General features: G+C 45.0%; 1 protein-coding gene across 5 annotated transcripts in view; it reads left to right on the plus strand.

Moving 5' to 3' along the window:
• Positions 1-7,674, plus strand: part of Hmg20a (high mobility group 20A) — a 67,396-nt gene extending 59,722 nt beyond the window's left edge. For 4 of the 5 annotated variants that reach the window (XM_023712536.1, XM_023712535.1, XM_023712538.1 and 1 more), the window contains 4 exons: positions 327-402; positions 1,169-1,384; positions 2,330-2,472; positions 5,407-7,674. In XM_023712536.1, the coding sequence (XP_023568304.1) occupies positions 327-402; positions 1,169-1,384; positions 2,330-2,466 (429 nt within the window). In that variant the 3' untranslated portion in view covers positions 2,467-2,472; positions 5,407-7,674. Of the gene's footprint in view, positions 1-326; positions 403-1,168; positions 1,385-2,329; positions 2,473-5,361 lie in introns of all 5 variants that reach the window. The other variant, XM_004628712.2, reaches the window with a different exon arrangement.
• Positions 7,675-19,784: the final 12,110 nt, after the last annotated feature.

Below are 19,784 nucleotides of genomic sequence, written 5' to 3' on the forward strand. Positions count from 1 at the left end.
GCTATGTAGTTCAAGCTGTCATGGAACTCATGGCAATCTTAACTGCCTCAGCCTCCCAAGTGCCGCTCACTCTGTTTGTCTAAGGAAGGTATGATCATCATGCTTCAAGCACTACTACTTAATCCAGCTTTTAAGAATTAATTTTTGAGGGCTGGCCAAATAGCAAGCAGGGGCCAGGGGTTCAGATCCCCGGGCCTGCCATACTGTAAACAGGCAGATCACTACGAGTCCGATCTAGTAGTAAGACCCTGAACATCCTGTAGACCATTCCCTAAAAACACAAAAAAAAAAAAAAACAGGCATTAATTTTTGTTCTTGATTCACAGAAAGAAACAGAAGTCAAAGAACGATCTGTGTTTGACATCCCTATATTTACAGAGGAGTTCCTGAACCACAGTAAAGGTGATTACTGCACTACAATATTTCTGTGTCCATGGGCCTTTGACAGGGGATTTAGTTCTCCAGAGGAGTTCATTGCTCAAAAGCAGTGGTAGTAATAGATCTCCTGCTTCTATTTCACTCTGTTGAAAAAGCAGCTACTCAAAGACCAGTGAAGGAGAGATAGGCCAGTGTTGTAAAGCTTCTTGGTCTCTACATCAAAAGAAACAAATGTAAATCACAAGTGCGGTTGCTTCCAGACTGCTGGCTGGAACTCTGTGTACCAGTGAAAGCCTTCACGAGAATCTGAAACACAGTGAGTGATTGCAGAGCTGCTCCTTTGCAGTACAGATGGGCACCATGTAGCTGGGCCTGGCCAACCTCTCAGGATCCACCCTGCTTCCCATTGGATTTCAGACTGCACAGTTTTAAAAAGCAAGAATCAAACAACAAGTGCAGGGAATTGCCACTGTTTGCTATAATACTATGTATAGCACATACAGCTTTAAGAATCAGCTCTGTTGGGGCTGGGGAGATGGCTCAGTGGAATAAATACTCCCTGGCAAGCGCAAGGACCTGAGTTCAATCCCTGGTTCTGCCCGAAAAAAAAAAGAAACAGCTCTAGGGAGCTGGCGTTTCATTGCTGAAATTGTGGTCTAAAGTTCAGTAATGAGAGTAAGGAGATGAGGCAGGGTAGCAAATGAGAGCTGCTGAGCAGAACTTCCTGTAAAAGGCCTGTACCCCTCCAAGACTCCTCCTCATGCTGCCTGTGTTCTGGGTGGGTCCCCAGCGCGTGAGGCTGAGCTGCGCCAGCTCCGGAAGTCCAACATGGAGTTTGAGGAGAGAAATGCAGCACTGCAGAAGCACGTGGAGAGCATGCGCACAGCTGTGGAGAAACTGGAGGTGGACGTGATCCAGGAGCGCAGCCGCAACACAGTCCTACAGCAGCACCTAGAGACCCTGCGGCAGGTGCTGACCAGCAGCTTTGCCAGCATGCCCTTGCCTGGTAACGTCATCCCTTCCTAGCACTTCCAGTGGCAGGGTGGGGGGCTGCTCTTCTTGTTTTTATTGTTATGCAGAGGCTGAGATCTCACTAAGGAAGATCAGTAGAAGTTTTTTTCTCAAGATTTTCTATAGTGTTATGTATCACAAAAGTATACTAATTTAAAAAGAAAACAAAGATTTTCTGTAGATCATGTATTAGACTGTCAGTACTAGCTGGGCATGGTGGCACACAATAATCCCAGCATTGGGGAGGCTGAAGCAGGAAGATTGTGAGTTAGGGACCAGTCTTGGCATCATAGTAAAACTATCTCAAGAAGAAGAAGGGAAACAATAAATAAATAAAGGAGGGGTCGGGCTGGAGATGTAGGTCAGTGGAAGAATGTTTGCCCAATCCATGCAAGGCTCTGCTCTCATTTTCCTGCACCACACTACTAAAAAGAGTCAGTGTTGGGTAAAATCACCTACAATTTCAGGGTCTCTGGTCATATAAATTTTTATCTACCTCTTACTTTAATATAATATGTTTTCCTTTCCATTAAGCTTTATTTTATTTTTATTTTCAGAACAATAGAAATTGGGAAATCCTGAGGAGTGTGCTTTCTTTTAATGTATTTCACTTGCTTTGTATTTGTTTTGTTTTCATGAAATGGAAGAGAAAACAAACACTGATGTATACTCTGTTTGAGGCCAGTGACAGCAGAAGGCTGGCAGTCTAACCTTTCATTACATATAGCTACTTATATATGTTGCCCATCTGTTTATTTATAGTATGTGGATTAACTTCCTCACTTTGAGGTCTAAAAGTCTTCCCTTATAAAATTAAACTCTGCCTATGGAGCAGACCACATTAGAGTCACAAATTGTTTTGCTGTGGATTCCCTCAAATGTTTTACAGTTGAGCTGAATAGGAAGACTTCCCTAATTTGTTTCTCTTCTCTCACTTCAGGAAGTGGTGAGACACCAACAGTGGACACCATTGACTCCTATATGAACAGGCTGCACAGTATTATTTTAGCGAACCCCCAAGACAATGAAACCTTCATAGCTACAGTGCGGGAAGTTGTGAGCAGACTTGATCGCTAGGGAACGGTGAGTGCTCCTTGTTGGGATGTTTCTGTGACAGGTTACTGTGAGAAACCCAGTGTCTTTCAACTCTGTCAGTACTCCTGAAGTCTGAAATTGCATCCAGGAGATGGGCTGGAGGTTTGATTTAGAGTCCTGTTGCGTAGTTGCTAAAATTCCTTCTCAATATTATTAAAAACAGAATCAAGACTTTTTTTCTTGCATGCTTTAGAGTGTGGTTTAATGGATAGAATATGGTTTTTGTGCTTGGACTTTAGTTACTCTCAAATGTTAGTTTTCCAAAGAATTTTGAAGACTTAGAGGAAGTCTCTCCAAAAACAGCTCTCAGAATGAACTATCACGTAATTGTTGATCTCTCTTTTCCCTGGAAAATATTAATGATTTATAAGTGGTCATTGAGACATTTTATATGTATACATGTATGCATAGCTACATAATAAGCATTCTCATTCACCACTTGATAGCGGAATGACTGTAATAAATTTTGTGGACTAACTGTACAGTGAAATAGTTCACACATTTTTTAAAAACTAAAATGAGTAAGAAAAAAATAAGCTTTTAGAAAGTATACACAACAGAGCTAGGTGTGATAGCACACACTTGTATTCCCAGTACTCTGGAGGCTGAGGCAGGAGGATCATTACAATTTTGAGATCAGCCTGGGCTAGAGTGAGCTCAAGGCCACCCTAAACTGCATAGCAAGACTGTGTCTCAAAAAGACAAAAAGAAAGAAAAAGTGAATTCAACAACGAGGAGTAGCATGTGTTATATCCTTTTAGCGGAGTCAGGAAGTACATTTCCAGAAGACACCTGCCTATGTACTCTAATGGCCACAGTCATGTGTTACCATTGCTTAAGTGTTTACTCAGATTTCTAGAGATAGGGTGGTCTTTCATAAATCTTGCCCAAAACCATGGTGTCCTGTGTACTCTGGATTAAGTTGTCCCACACTGCAGACCTGTGAACAGAGTGATAATATGAGTTGGACCAGACAAGAGTCAGCAGCAAGAAATTCCTTCAAAGCTTCATGGGTTTGAATCTTTGTGCTGCAGGTCGAGGAGCACCCTTATATACTTAATTTTGATTATAGCTTGGTTTGGACTGTGAGCAACATGTAGAAGAATAAATAAAACCCATAATTCTTTATCTAATGAGACAGCATGTGCTAGCAGAGACAAAGGCAGAAGTCTTTATCCTCCTTGGCCATTACCTTGTATGCTTACTGTACAAGGCAATTCATTACCCTTCAGTTTGGTCCTTGCTCAGATGGGGAAGGGATTACTGTCCTTACAGTGCGTAGCCAGATGGAACAGACTATACTTCTAAGAGATGACTGGACTCCCTGCAGAATACAGAAATGGCTTTTACTGCTACTGCTTAGGAAAGAAATAGCTTGTAAATCTAGGCCTGGGATTTTCAGAAGCTCATCATTCTTCTCATTTTCACATAGTTTTTTCAGTTAGTACTCTAGTAGGCTTGAAAAGAGAGAGCTGAGAGAAGCAGCTTGATGAGGGTGAAAGAAAACAGTAACTGATAATGTGATGTCTCCTCGCCTAGGTATAGGGCAGTGAGTGCAAGAAGGAAGCCAAAAGTGGCTTCCGCTTCGAGCGTGTTGCCAGTAGGCTCTCCTAAAGCTCTGTTCATCCTAAGAATGTTAACCTGCAGTATCTCTCTCGAAGCGATCTTTGAAGAACCTTGGATGTTACCATTTTCCTTGATTTTTTTAACCTACAAATATTTTGTCCTTGAAAAAATATCTGCAAGTAAACTATTGTATCACTACAGATTTTTATAATCTAGCCGTGCACATGAAACTATGAATACTTGGTTCCCCACATCACCTCCCAGACTGTCAAATGGAACAATTATGAAGCCTGTGATTAATACTAGCTTGGACTCATTATACAAATATGTACAGACAGCTAGGCCTGATGTCCCCAGCACTCGTGCTGCAATTAATTACTCTGACATGCGCTTGGCAAAGAGTTCATTCCACTGTCAGGAGCCAGTGAGTGAAGGGAAGCTAATGGTCTACAAGTTTTAGAGGAGCATAATAAAACAGGAAGGAGCCTTTAGAAATCCAGCGTTTTATTCATGAAGAAACTGAATTCCAAAGAGATGAGATGCCCTGCCTGAAAAATACCTGAGAGGATGAGTACATATACATAACCCTCCATCCAGTGGGTTTCCAAGACATGGTTGTAAGGAGGCACAGCTGGGGGAGGTTAAAAGCAAAGAAAAAAATCTTGTGACAGAGCATTAAGATAAATGGGAAAAAGTGTGATTCAGTAATTATATTACAAAATTTTAGCCCACTTAAGCATTATTTTTATAGATATACAGTGGAAAAGGTATCCCATCTGTAATCGTCTTGAGGCACAAATGGAGCCAGCAGGAGGCCAGGGGGTTTTTAGTTGAGAGGTGACCACATTACATAACCATTAAAATGCATGTTTCCCAGTTTCACTTGAGCCATTTGATAAAAATTCGGCTGTTTCAGGACTGAAAAAAAGTCTTGTGTGGTTGCATTTTTATCACTGAGAAATGCATTGGTCATATGTATACAACATGTTTCTACACATGCAGATACCCTTAAGTTTATGCTCAAAGAGAGCTAGTTTTAATTGGGATACTACTTTCCTCTCCTTGGATTTGTCGGATTTGTCAGTCAGCAGCTGATTTCCTCCCTCCCATTGTTGCTGACCTGGGGCAAGCCCAACTCTTAATTGAAATGTTCTCTGAAACATCTCAGTGAGGCTGCCTGTTTGCAGCACCACACACACCCTGCTCCTCACCCCAACTCTTAAGAAAATAAAACTAAGCACTTTTTAATCATAGTCGTAACTCGTTCCCATTAGCACCTACCTCTTTGGTGTCTCCCTCCCAAATCTACAGGTCTTAGAGTTCCCAGATGTCCCATAAATGTTTTTACTTGTGCAGAATGAGAAACCATCCATGGAAATTGGAACTGTGTGGGGGCCCAGAAGGACCACAGACCCCTCTGCTTGTGAAGAATTGTCAGTGAGTGCAGCGCCTGCACCCCAGGAAACCAGACAAGGGAGCAAGGAGGCACGTGTGTGAGAACTCCCTATGGATCATCTTCGGCAAGCTTTGAAAGTGTACAGCCACTCTCCCGACTCTTCCAGTCTTCCTCTCCTGTCATCTCTATCTCTGTTAAAGCAGATCTGCATATATTCTGCTGACAGGGTGACTCTGAAACCACCGCAGCCCCACCTGCTTGCAGTAGAGAGAGAAATACTTTCCATTGTCGCAGTTCCAATTGGACCCTTTTATCACTGGAGCTCCAGTGTTCTCACCTAACTGTCACTTTTTTTAAATGCCTTTGGGGTGATTTTTCTTTCCTTCACCCCCACCAAGTCATACATCTCTATTTTCTGACCTCTGGGCTGTGTTGCTCAGCAGGGCTGTGAAGGAGCATTTCTCTCATTGGATGCCCCAATCTTCTCCCCTCATTGCCCTGCTGTGACTGCAAAGAGAGGAGCTTCTTGTTGACAGTGCCCTGTGGAGCGAGGCTGTGTTCCCCACCCCACACAGTGCTCAGTGGGTGCCAGCCCTCCTCATGGGCAGCTTTGTGATTGCTGCCCTGAAGGGGAAGGCGCCTTCTTCCTCCCCAAGCTGCCTGCTGTTTTCTGAGCAGTGCTCTTGCACAGACATGGTGTCCCCGCCCCAGCAAGGCTCTTCTGTCCCCATCTGTTGGTAGTATCTTGTGGAGCATTTTGCTGAGGAAAAGGTCATTGGTAAACAGGGAAAAGGGGGAAAAGTAGCTTTTATTTGGTATTTTTTTAACCCCAATTTATCCTAAGTGAAACCTGAGATAATCCCTGTCTTGTTTAGGTGTGAGATTCATGGACTGAGATATAAGCAGTGTTGGAAGTTGTCTCTCAAGCTGGCAGAAAGGGCACAGAGGAATTTTCATGTCCTTTGTCTTCCTTCTGTAGCCATTAACTGCTGAATATGAGCAAAAGGAGGCTTCTTTCCTTCCCTCTCCCTCGTTAAGGGATTTTTTTATTTTTAACAGCAAAAGTAAAGAGAGTTCTGATTATCTCCTCAGGGTCTTTTCTTTTCTCTTTACGTTCTAGAGCACAAGGCTGAAGGTGGCAGCTGAGATCTTTGGAACCAAAGCAGAACATGCTGGGCCTGTGGCCTCGGCACCCCACCACTGAAGGCAGGTGGATGGCAGTGTGGCCCCTCATAGTGTGCCCCAAAGCCCTGGTGCAAGCCAGAAATCCCATCTTGTAGCTGCACCAGTTCCTCTCAACACTGTGATCTTCTTGCCTGTGTTTTATCAGTCCCAAGGAAATTAAGAGCAACAAGAAGTCTCGCTTTGTGATGTCTTGTATGAACACACATACAGTTTCTGTGCACTGAATTCCACCTGCCACCACTTGGCAGGTTTTAGAATAAGACCCCTTCTGTCATGCTCTGTTACTGTAAAGCCAGCAGCTCTCCTGCCTCTCTCTTCTCATTTCCTCTCAGCTGACTGTTTTTGCCTCTTAGATTCTTTGTGTGCTGAGTCCAACCTAGAACTTGCCGTCTGTGGCAGAAGGACGTCAAAGCTGGCTCTGGAAGTTGGTGTCTGCCTTCTGCCAGATGCTTTCTGTCCCCTCTTCCTTCCTGTCTGTATTTCTGTTTCTGCTTTCTGTTCAGTTTCGTGCAGCGTCAGCAGCCCTGCTTTTTTGGCCAGGAAGGGCTGTGACTAGCTGGGCACCTCACAGTGAGTGGACACGTGTGCATGTGCAGAGACACAGCTGGGGGCAGCCACACACACAGAAGCAGCTGCATACCTGCCTCAAGGTGCTGTGCAGCCGTGAAGTTGTGGGGAGAGGCCTGTGCTATTCTTTGTCCTGTCACAGGCTGGCATAACACCGCATTGTTGTGTTCCAGGAAACCAGTAGACACTCCCGCACTGACATGTTCTCTTTAAGAAATAAGCTGTTGCCTATTCAGTGTTAAAGGCTCCCTTCTTTCTTTTTAGTAAAACATGAGGAGCAACTGAGAAAAGGGAGACAAGGTGTTCTATTTCTGACAAATTTTAGAAAAAATATTGTGTACGTGTGTTTGGAACTGTTGAAATGCCAGGTTTTCTGTACAAGTGTTTTTGTAATTAAACTTTTAGATTTTCTTTGTTTTTAAAGAAGTTGATATGCCTGCTTGACATTTGTCTCATTAAAACTTTTTTATGTTGAATCTACCTGATCCAGTATTACTTGTATTGTAGTAAAAAAAAAAAAAATCTTACTGCTGCTTTTTCTTCATAAAGGCTTTGTCAACTCTACATTAATCAAGTCTGCTAGGCTTTCAAAACAGTAGCACATTCATTTTACTAATTGCTTATTCAAAATGTGTCTTCACCTGTTTGAAAATTCAGCTCTTCAATGTATATTACAACAATACAGTGAGTCCTAATTTATTTTAATATGGCAGTAGTATTCTGGAGGCAGCTTGGAGGATGTGTTTAAAGTTAGTGACTCTAAAGTCTCCTTGATAGATCTTTTGACAGAAGTAAGCTGTGCTTAAATGTTTGCTTTAAAAAAAAAAAAAAGCACTATTTATGCAATCGAAATGCTTTTGAGATCCTTAGGGTAAGGCCTGGCTTCCAGTGCCTGCTGCTCTCCAGGTAGCCAGCTGTGTGACGTCGCCTTGTTTCAACTCCAGCTTCCTCCTGTGACAACACACACCTGAGTGCTTACAGTATTATTATAAGACTAGAAGTAGAGGGCTGGTGAGATGGCTCAGTGGTCTAAAGTACCTACTTAGAACAGCTTAGCAAAGCACAGGGACCGCGGTTCAATCCCCCAGCACCACATGCCAGCCAGCCCCGCCCCCTGGTGGGCTGAGCTGGCCACACACACACACAAATAAATAAATAAATAAAATGTAAAGAGTTCTCAAATTGTAAAAAAAGAATAGAATTAGAGGAACAGAAACCACCGTGAGATACCAAGGTGTCAGAGTTAGGATGAATTCTGACTACATGTAACAGAAATCCAAATCAGCAACAGCATTAATAAGAAGCAGATTCACCTCCTATAAGTGCATGCTAGCCTGAGACCAGCCAGCATGGAGACTCGTCTGCACCACAGCATGGTTTCTTTGTCAAGGTCACTTCATGATCCAGAATAGACACTTGGCCAACAGCCATCACTTTGAAGTTCCTGGCAGTGTGAAAGAAGGCAAGGACAGATCAGGCAGATGAGCCTAGATTTCCAAGAGTCTTCCTGGAAATCATACTCAACACTTTCACTTAATGTGGCCAGAACCCAGTCATGTCCAAGAAATGTCATATCCTTGTGTACTGCCCCAAGTTTTAGTAGAGAAGAAAGAAGAAAATACATAGTAGACATTGAAGTAATGGTAGTACTCATGTGTGTGACTACACTGAGCCCAGTCCAGCTGTGTTAGTGAATGGGATGTCTTTCTTTCCTTTGTCTCTTCGCCTTTTTCCGTACCGCCTCCCAAACTAGAAAACAAACCAGTTTCAGTCTGAATTGGCATTTCCTGGTCCTACCTTACCTTCTCCCCTACCCTTCAACAGCTGGTGGCCAGGTTTGTTTGGCAAAAGTCAACATAAACAGGTGGTAATATTTCCCTTATTTGTTTGTGCCCTTTCTCTCAACTGCTCAGCATCTGCTGGATTAAAACAACACCAGCATAATCTCCCCCTAAGGGTGGGGATATTGAAGTACTGTTTGACAGAAAAGCTCATAGCTACTTCCTGCCCTCTGAAAGAATTTCCTGTCTTGCAACCAAGAGCTCCAAATCAAAGGTTTTTTCTTTGTTGTGTTTACCTTTGACACAGCCTGCACTCAATACTAGATGCTTTACAGTATCCATAGACATAAACATTATTTGCTAATGTGCTAACTCATAAAGATGAGGCTTGGGAGTCAGAAAGATCAAGTGAAAATGTTAATGCCTAGCAAAAGGCGGAATGGAGAAGGCGCCTCCAGAGCATAGGACTGGCACTGGGAAATTAAGAGCAGACAGTGCAGATTTTCCAGGTGGAGGGAATTTTGTAAATCACCCGCAAGGCTAGGTCATTTGAGGAAAAAAGGACTAGGGACAAGGTTTCTTCTTTGTTTCCAACATCTAAGGATTCTTTATATCAGCTCATCTCCATTTCAGTTCACTATTTGGTCTTAAAAAGGTATTCATAAAATGTGATTTCAGAAAACTCAGTGGGAAAGAGATGTACATATATAAAAAGTTCTGACATAACAGACATCTACACAAATGGTAGAAATAAAGATGTAATAAAGGTAACTTAAAAACCAAGGTCTTGCAAAGTCCTTAAGACTTGAAATGCTCCTGCCTCATGGCCCAGTGTGCTACACAGGTGTGCCCCACTCAGCCTGACTAGAGGTCAGAGTACAAGAGGAAGTAGATTTGATCTGGAGAGATTAGTAACTAATAAGGACTTTGTCTGGAATGTAAATAAAATTTATTTATTTATTTTGCTGTACTGGGGGTTGAACCCAGGCTGTACTTTGAGGCTACATCCCCACCCAGTGCTCAGTAGTTGGTTTTTGTTTTTGATTTTCATTATTTTGTATTTGTAGTACTGGTATCAAGCTTGGAATCTTTACATGCTCCATTCCTTTTGAGACAAAGTATTGCTAAATTGTCCATCCTGGGCTCAAACTTGAAATCTTCCTGCCTCAGCCTTCCAGAGTGCAGAGATTACAAGCATGCCCCACCATCACACCTGTCTCCCCTGTAGAGTTTTTCTGTGGCATTCATGTAAAGCAGTAGTATTTGTCACAAAGTAAACGATTTTTAAAAAGTGAAAGATAAATACAGACTTGTGATTTATGGAAGACTCAGGAGAAAAATAACAAGTAGACACAATACTATAGGCCAACCATTCTGTTCTGCTTTTATATAAATTATTTAAATCATACCCCAGTTTTACAGAGTAGAACTACTATACTCGCTTTATAGAGAAGTAGATAGAATCAGAGATGAGACATGACAGGTGGTTATACAACTAGGAGCTAGTAGAGAAAGGACTGATACCCAGAGGATTCTGACTCAATGTCCCACTGTACCCAAAGTTCCAATGCGTAACGGGACCCTCGGAGCCCAACGAGCAGCACACAGCTCCAGTGTTTCTGCAATGTCTTTTCTGGGCTCCATGGAGTTTATCTCCTGCTGAGGAAAGTGAGACTGTAACCTGTGACTAACACAGCCACTGACCAGGAAGAGATGAAATGATAGGAACTAGGGCAGAGGAAAAGCTTTTCTGAAAATGTCTCTCTGGCCCTTTGCACTGAGCTACATCCTCATTCTTTTATATTTTCCTTTCCTTTTTTTTGAGATAGGATCACACCAACTTGCTAAATTCCCCAGGTGGGCTCAAATTTGCCATCTTAATGCCTCAGCCTCACAGAGTGGTGGGTACCATGGAAAGTATCTTTTTTTTTTTTTTTTTTTTTTTTTAGGAACCAGGGATTGAACTCAGGCCCTTGTGCTTGCCAGGGAAGCGCTTACTCCACTGAGCCATCTCCCCGAAAAGTATCTTTTGAAGAAAGCTAAGATTGGATTTATTGTGGGCGGGGGAGATAGCACAGCAGCATAAGTGCTTGCCTGGCAAGCCCAAGGTCCTGAGTTTGATCCCCAGTACTGCAACAAAAAAAAAAGATTGGCTTTATGGAGCCTGTCATAGAAAAGGCTGAGGGGATAGCAAAAAGGGGCTCTGGAATTCCAAGGAACAGCTCAAAGGATGGAGCGGTAGTCAAAAATGGAGTGGTGCCCAAGAGCTGAAATTGTATTGGAAGTGCAACATGGAGAGAGCTCCACACAGTGAATTCCAAGGCCGGATTTGGATTGTTAGGGACTTCTCACTGCTGTGTAGAGAATCGAAGGAGGCAAGAGGAGACCTGCAAGACCTCTTAGCACGTTGGCATTGGCATGAGGTCCATTGAATAGTGACAGCAGCTTGGCCTGGAGGAGGCAGTGGAGGTGACCAAGGAGCAGAGAGGCTCAGGATATAGCTTGGAAGCGTAAATGAAAATCTGTACAAGGTTAGATGTAGAGAATGGAAGAAAAAAAGCAAGGACTCCAGAGCCAGGCATGGTGATGCCCAAATGCAATCACAACTACTCTGGAGGCTGAAGCAGGAGGACTGCAAATTCAAGCCCAGTCTGAACCTCCAAAGGCCCTGCTTCAATCAAAAAGGACCGGGGAGGGTTGGGGAGATAGTGATCGAAGGGCCTGCCTGATTAGCACAAAGACCCAGGTTTGATCCCCAATGCCACATGCTGTGCAGGCTCCAGAACCCCAGGCATGATGTGCTAGGCACTGAAACCAGGCATGGTGGTGCACACCTGTAATCCCAGCACTGGGGAGGCTGAGACAGGAGGATCAGTACAAGTCTGAGCTACAGAGTGAGACCTTGCACCAAATAAGTAAAAGATTTTTCTTTTAATTAAAACAAAGGACTGGGGAAAACAGCTCAGTGGGGGAGAACTTGCCTAGGCTCTGGCTTTAGTCCCCAGCACTGAATTAGGAGTGGGGAGGAAACACAATCGTCCTAGTATTTTGGCTTGAGCAGCTGGGTAGCAGACAGAGGTGTGATTATCTGAGGTGGTGTAGGCTTCAGAACAAAGTACATGGAGGAAAGATGAAGAATTCTGTTTTTGGGCCGGGGAGATGGCTCAGTAGGCTAAGCGCTTGACTGGCAAATGCAAGGATCTGAGTTCAATCCCCGGTTCCGCCAAAAAAAAAAAAGAATTCTGTTTTCGACTGGTTGAATTTAAGATTCCACCAGTGGCAACGCCCTGAACTAAAACCTCTCTGCTATCAGTTTCATAATTCCTTTCAGCCCTTAAAATTCTGTGGTTCTGTTTCCTCCTTATTTCAGGTCAGTGTTTGCTAGGATTCCTTCACTGCTCTGCACACGCACATGAACGCCCCGGCTACTCGAGCTGCTCGCTGAACTGTGAAATTAAGGAATGGGTCTCTTTTTTAATTCTTCAAGCTCCTTAGGAAAAGAAATTTTAAAACCTTGCATGTGGATTTGTTTAGGATTGGCAAAAAGCAACTGAATGCTGTAGAATATAAAAATCATACCATAACCTGGTGGTTAGAAAATCCTGGGTAGTAATGGAAAGTGTCTGCTTGGAGGAGACTGGCCAAAAATATATTTGGCATTCTCCAAAGAAGGGAAATAGGAGATGACATCGCAACACAGCCAGGTTTATCAGCTCAGCAAACATGTGGTGAGACCTGCTTTCACCCTTTGCCAGGCAGCCTGATCTGGCCTGGGGAATGCCGGGAGATATCCTTCCCTCGCAAGGCTGGAGAATTTTTTAAGTGAACTTATGTTATATTTATCAAAAGTTCTTAACTTTAAGAACAGACTAATGTGGCCATTGTAGGTTTTACGCATCCCTTAAAAAGAGGAGTATTTTAGATCCATTCATTCAGACATCTCCAAGTACTTACTGTGCATTTCAGATATGAAGTTAAGGAAGCCCCTCTCCAGGGGGACCTCCTGACATAACAGAAAATAGACACAAATGCTCACTTCAGTAGGGTCTGATGAGTGAGCACACAGCTGTGAGCACAGTGCTGTGGAGAAGACAAAGAGGGATTCAGGGGCTGGCTTAGGGGAGGTCAAAGAGCTTTAGCAGAGAGAGATTTTGAACTGGGCCCTAGAACAAGAGTAGTTCTTTAAGAGAAGCTAGACACAGATTTGGAGATGTGAGTGCATTTTTGGTGTGCTGTCAAGTAATTCACTGTGAGTGGAAAACAGATCATGTCCAGGGGATGGATCAAAAAAATAAAGAAAATGAGGTGTTTCGAAAAGGGGCTCTAAAGGGGCCTCAAACACCACGCTAAGGGATTTGGCTTTGTGCAGCAGAGGGAAGGCATGAAGGCTGCTTAGCAAGGCAGTGACATGAGAAGAAGAAAATCCAGACTGAGGTTTTTTACTCCTTTTTTTTCTGCCACACTCTGACAACTTAGTGGACCCTGCTAAGAATGTAAGAATGCTTTTATTCACAAAATAAAATACAAGTAAAGCAGCAAAGGAAATCAGTTATACTGAAATACAGTTATCAAAAAATCTTAAAAATGTTATATGGTCATAGTTGTACTTCTTAATAAGGCATTAAATAACATGCTCGAGCCACAGCTTTAATAATGACCATTATATGAAAGGAGTAATGATCATAAACGATATCTCAACATCTGCTATGATGTGTTATGGAAATATCTATGATTCTACTGGTGGCAAATTTTAAAGTCCTGCCAGTGCTTTTGGGATTGGTTGGCAAAATTTATCATCAAAGGAAATGCAGCTTTTCAGCTAGAGAGTTGTGAAATCAGAATGTGATTTTCCCCATCTGTGCTCCTGGCCCTTAGGGTCAGAACTCAGGAACTCGAGGCAGTATGGAGGTGCTGTTAAGAGGCTGTTAGGATGGTACGGGCCAGACAGACATGGTGGGGAAGGAGCAATGGGTTCATTGTGGTTTCTCCCACCCATTGTGAAGGAATCTGTAATAGCAGAAGGCCTGGCCAGGCAGGTTCAACCAGAGAGGAAGGCAGCTCACATCCTCTAGCTCTCCTGGTGCTATTTGCTTTCTTATCTTTGTTTAGCTGTTTCCTGCCTGCTGAGGCAGGCACCAGGAATTCAGGGGGACAGGAATGTTCTTGCTCACATGGGGCTTACTATCTAGTGGGCAAGTGACAAAACCAAGAGAAGTAGGTGCCGCGTTGCTGCATGGGATCCCTTGTGGAGCCCATGTGCAAGAGCCCACTGGCAGGGACCCATGAACTATTGTAGACAACAGGGTCTGGGAAGGCCCCTGTGAGAAAGAGATACCTAGGTTCAGTTAGGAAGCATGAAGCCAGCTTCTCTTGGTGCTTTAGAGGAATTTAGAGAGAATCAAGGGAGCCAGAGAGAGAGCCATGGGGGAAAGTAGGGAGAGGAAAACAGATGTGAGCTCATGAAAGGCTGTGTGGACCATCCTGAGGGCTTGGGATATTCTTCAAGTGCAAGGGGAACTCACCATTTCCAAGAGACTTGTGATATAGTCTGATTTGTAGTTTTAAAAAATTCTTCTGGGTTTGGGGCTATATAGCTCAATGGTAGATCACTTCCCTAGTGTGGGCTGAAGGTTGAATCTTCAGCGATACAAAAAAAAAATTTTTTTTGTTAAATCACAGCTACTGTGTGATGAATGGAGGATAAGGGAAGGGCACTGCAATCAGGAGGTAAATAACTGGTGGCTGTGGCTGTGACTGTCCCTGATGGAGTTCGTGCTGCCTACAACTAAGGCAGTAGGAGTAAAGGAGGGGCAGGGGATGTTAAGCTACTCCAGTGGTGGGAAAAACAGGATAAAGGCCAGCCTGGAGGAGGAGCAGGAGGCCAGAAGCTACCTCTGGTGGATGAGTGTGCACCACTTCCTGAGCTTCCCCAGAGAAGGAACATGCTGGGGCAGGCAGGGGGGTTCAGGCAGAGGCCCTGTGGCCCCTTCATCTGCGAGGCAGGTGTGTTAGATACTAAATGAGCATTTCTGGTGACATTCTAGAGCTTCATGATAGGTCTGGACCTGGGGTGACATTTCCTGAAGTATTCCAAGCAAGCTTCTTTTGTCAGTGTTTTCCTGGTGCCACTCTGCCAGCAAAGTCAGACCCCTCCACCCTCTACCATCCCAAACTAAATATTTCCGTTTTACCCTTCTCCCCGCTGCCACCCTTGACAAAAGAACCCCTCATCCTGACCTGGATACACTTTCTGTTAGCTTAAATTAGGCAGCATCTTTACAGTGAGTTGCTCAGAGTGCTTTCTTGTAGGATACCTTGTGAGGTTCTGCAGGGTTGGGGGCTTTATATACATAAAGAAGACATTAGGCATTCCTTCCAGTGAGGAATGTGTTTATCTTGGCGGATTTTACAGCAAATGTGATTGGGATGTTTACTGGTTGTCTCTTAGAAGTGGATGAAAATCACAGGACAGACCAAGCCCACGGCAGCAACTAAGCATGCTAACCCCTCAGAGAAAGGGGTGATGATGACAGTGGACAGTAAACTGGAACCATGCAAAGAGGAGCTTCATCTGAAGACTTGACCCATGGCTAAAACAGGGTCGGGATTAATCATGTCTTGACCTCAAGGATAAGCCAAAGGGTCTCTGCTAAAGATCATGCCTATTAAGGCAGTGAAGACTTTCTGCCGGATGTGCCATAATGAGCTGCAAGCTTTTAATGAGAGACAAGAGCTATTGTTGAAGTGATAACGTTCAGCATCTAATGGGAAAATGAAGTGGGTCTGCTTGCTCTGCAAAACGAGGGCCCAACTGAGCCTGCCATTTGCAAGAGGCTCACATTTTCAGACGCTCTCTTGCAGGCAAACGCTAAATCCTCTGGGAAAAGATTTTGGTTGTGTAATTAGGTAAGGATTTTACAAGGGAGAAGCAAGCAGCTGACTCAAGGCTGTAGGGCCAGTAGCTTCCAAAGGCAGGAAAGTACAAACGGCAACAAGGTAAAACTAAGGCACTTGCTAGAGTTTCCCAATGGCCTCTGAAAAAAAACAGCATGCTCAGGCCAGAAGCCTCAGCCTCCACCACTCAGAACGGCTGCTTCTGGCAAGTATAACTGTCTGACCAGAATTATCCCCAGCATCAAAGAAAAAGTGTCATCTGTCCCTGGTCCCTTGTCTTCCAGCCCCTGGAGGTCTCTCATCCAGGGGCCGTGTCAAAGCCGTGTCAGCACCGATTTTGATGCTGGTGGGAGAGACTTAGCTGCAGCCCTGACCTCCTCCTCCTGCAGCCTCCATAGCAGGAGGCGCCTGACATGCCGACAGGATGCTGCCCCTCATCCTGGACCATGCCGCCGATTCCTGCCAGCTTGCTGCTTCTGCCGTCTTGTAATCCTGAGAGGTAGACAGCTGCTGGGGCAGGAAGAATCCAATCATGGACTTCAGGACTCCAGAAAAATGCTACAGATTCCAAAGTCTCGTTCTGGCTGCCTTTCCCGGAGGGGAAGGGCAACCGCCGGACTGCTCTAACTGTCCCTGTCTCAAACCCATGCAACACTAAACAAGCCAGTTCATTGTGTTCTTGGATATAAATATTGATTCTGGGTGATGTTAACATTCTGTTCATAAAAGAATGTAACATACTTCTCCCACACCATATTAGACTGATGTGTTGTTTGGCCCAGAGAAGCACAAATTGCTGGCTTCTGGAGGGAAATGTGAACGTTTAAATGCATGCAGCTTTTGGAAGTCTAGGGAGAGGCCTCAGAATAGCAGCCAAAGCCCTTGGCTGGCTCCGGCCCTGCCCTCCTTCCTCCAGTTGCTTCTTCTCCATCTTCATCCTCTGCTTGTTGCTTCAGTATTTCTAATCATTTGTTATGTTAGAAAATGCTCTCTTGGAACTTATCTTGTTACCTGAGGACCTAGAAATGTGGGACATTTGCTTTCTTCAGGGGGACCTGAAAGGCCAACATTTCCAGTTTTCTTCCCTGGGGAAGAGATCTGGGAGGTCTCCTCCTGTTTTCTTTTCCTCTCCATGTGGGTGGGGAGGGCGAGGGCTCAGACCAGAGGTGGTCCTTCGAAGCATTCTTCCCTGCAAGCCCAAGCCCAAGCCTTGATGTGCTGGCTGCTCTGGCCAGGCAAATTCCCCACATTCCACAAGTGCTCTTGAGGGGAAAATCTAACTCCTGGGAGAGTGGAATTCTGGATGTGTCTGTGAGCTCTCTTGAATGCCAGTGCATCTCACAGAGGCAGATCCCTAGCCAGTGCTTTAAAACAGTGGTGGAGCCCATATCCAGATGTGTAGGAGGGCAGCCCAGGATGGTGCTGCCAGGAGAACCTGCGCCCTCTGCTGTCCATCTAGGAAGCACTGTCACGGTAGCCAAGGACCTAGGAGACCTGCACGGCCCAGGTGTGGGTGAGAATCCACAGCAGGCACACTGAGGTGGGCAGAGCTGCAGATTCTTGCTCTCTTCACCATGTGCCTGCATGGTGCTGTATTCCATTGGCTCCCTTGATGTTCTGTGGCTGTGGCTGAGCCAGAAATGACAAAGATTTACAGTCAAACCTAAGCATCCTGCAGCATGTGCAGGGGCCCCATCGTCTCTGCCTATGAACTTGGCCCACATGCCTAGGCAAGACAATAGGGGCAGCATGCCCAAGAGGAGGCTTCCTGGCTGGCTCCAAGGCTTTCAGCCGAGTGGAAGCTCAGCAGTCCCACTCAGGCATGCTGGCATCTCCAAGGGGCTGAGAGCTGGCACAGCCCAGACACTAGCTCAGCCTACAAGCCTAGACCCAGCCCCCGCCTCATTGCTTGCCAAGGGCAGCTCAGCAGTGGCCTACAGTGAGCTTGCTGCTGCAGGAGCCATGAAGTGTGTGTGTGTGTGTGTGCATGTGTGTGTGTGTGCGCGCATGTTGGTGAAAGGCCAATGCCGGTAAATCAAACTTCTTGGACAACCTTTCAGTTTTGAAAAAAAGAAAAGAAAGAAGACATAAGACAATCAGATTCTGTTTCAGGGAAGGTATTTATTTATTTATTTATTTATTTATTTATTTATTTATTTTTAGTAAACCGATCTTCTCTGTGGGGAAAAGAGAAAACCCAATCCACCAAACAGCCCGTTAACAATACAATGCCCTTCTCTCTCTGGGACCAATTTCTAGACTGAACAGTAGTCCTGACAAGGTCAACAAGCTGGAGCCGTGAGCGGAAGATCTTTATCTAGGTGGGAAATAGGAAAATCATTTGACTGATAAAAGGAAATACAATAAATAGCATCTAAATTCCTGACTGCATTTCCCCCGAGCCCCTCCTCTGCTGGAGAAAGTGCCCGTGCAGGAATCTGTGTGCTGCTCCAGCATGTTTAAAAATAGCACACAGCCCTTTCTTACCTTCCAGAAAGGCTTCATTACCAGAGCCTCAGCCACCAGCCTGCAGAGCTGCTGCTGGCGCCTTCTTCCTCCTGCACTGGGTTTTCTTTTTTGGAAGCAGGAAGGCAGCGTGTGTGATGCATTTTACTCATGGGCCAGCTCTTGCTCAGCTAGTTTCAATCTGAGCACGTCTGAAGTGCAAGGCAAAAGTCCATTGTATTTAATGGGGTGTTAACGCTGTTTATTCTCTGGGACTTGAGCGGTAATTTTACACTCTGCAAAACTAGCAACTTGAGCCTGAAGTGGTGCGGCCCCTCATTCCCACCTCAGAGGACTGAGGTCCCCAGACCCCTGGAGCCGGGCCAGCAGCACTCCTTTAGCTCCAGCAGCCCTCAGGGGCCTATGTGTGGCGGGGATGGGGATCCTGGGGCACATCACTTGCTTCTTGCCACCTGTCTTCCTAGCGCTAGGTCTCTTCATCTCCTGCAGATGCACATTTCTCACCTGCTAAGTGCTTTTAATTTGCCTCAGGTCCCTGGAAAGGCTGTTGACAAACAAGAATCTCAGTGGAGAAACATCCCTCCAGACCCTACAAGGACATTTGTCCTCTGTGTCACCTCAATACTCCTTATTACCCCTCGACCTCCAGCTCTCCGTGGAACCTGGGACTTGGGATTAGACTGTATGTTCTAGTTGGCATTCTACCAGAGACAGTGTGTTCTCAGCTTCTACTTAGTCACAGGCCTGCCCCTCCACCGTGCTGAACACATAAGCAACTAGACAATCCCTTTGAGCCCTGAATGTGCATCTCAATCAAAAGAAATAAAGCATGTACTGTTCCAGCAAATTATGGCTTCCATTATTCCCACCTGATGGAAAAACTTTAGCTCATAGACCTTCGCAGGTCCACTCAGAACACTCCCCCACTCAAACATGCCCTGGGCCTGGCTGCCCTTCCTCAGAGCCAGCTTTGCCTCCTGCTGTCCACAGCCCAAATCTGTGCCCTGCCCCTCCCTCTCTGGAGTTCTTGATCTCTATTTCCAGCTCCCTTGGGCATTCCCCATCTGGTATTCTACAGAATTCTTAACTCAGTTTGCCCAAAATTAAATACATATTCTCCCAAATGTGCATCTCTGATATCCTTGGCTCAGTTAAGAGCTCCATGGCCCACCTGTTACGGCTTGTGTCTGATGTCACCCCACCAAAGCCTCGTGGTCAGATCTAGAATGTGTGATGCTAGGATTGATTCATGATGCGTGCTAGGATCAAGGGCACTAGGATTAAGAGTATGAGTGCTTCCTGCTCATACCTGTGCGTAGCCTGGATAAAATATATAAGGAACCAAAAGAGCTGTGGTCATCCCCTATTTGCTTGTTTTTCCTACCCTCTGTGCAACACGAACTGTTTGTCCTCTGCTATGTCTTATCTGCTATCCACCCTGTGTT

The sequence above is a fragment of the Octodon degus genome, unplaced genomic scaffold (genome assembly GCF_000260255.1).
Source record: "Octodon degus isolate 3935 unplaced genomic scaffold, OctDeg1.0 scaffold00026, whole genome shotgun sequence".
NCBI lineage: Eukaryota > Metazoa > Chordata > Mammalia > Rodentia > Octodontidae > Octodon > Octodon degus.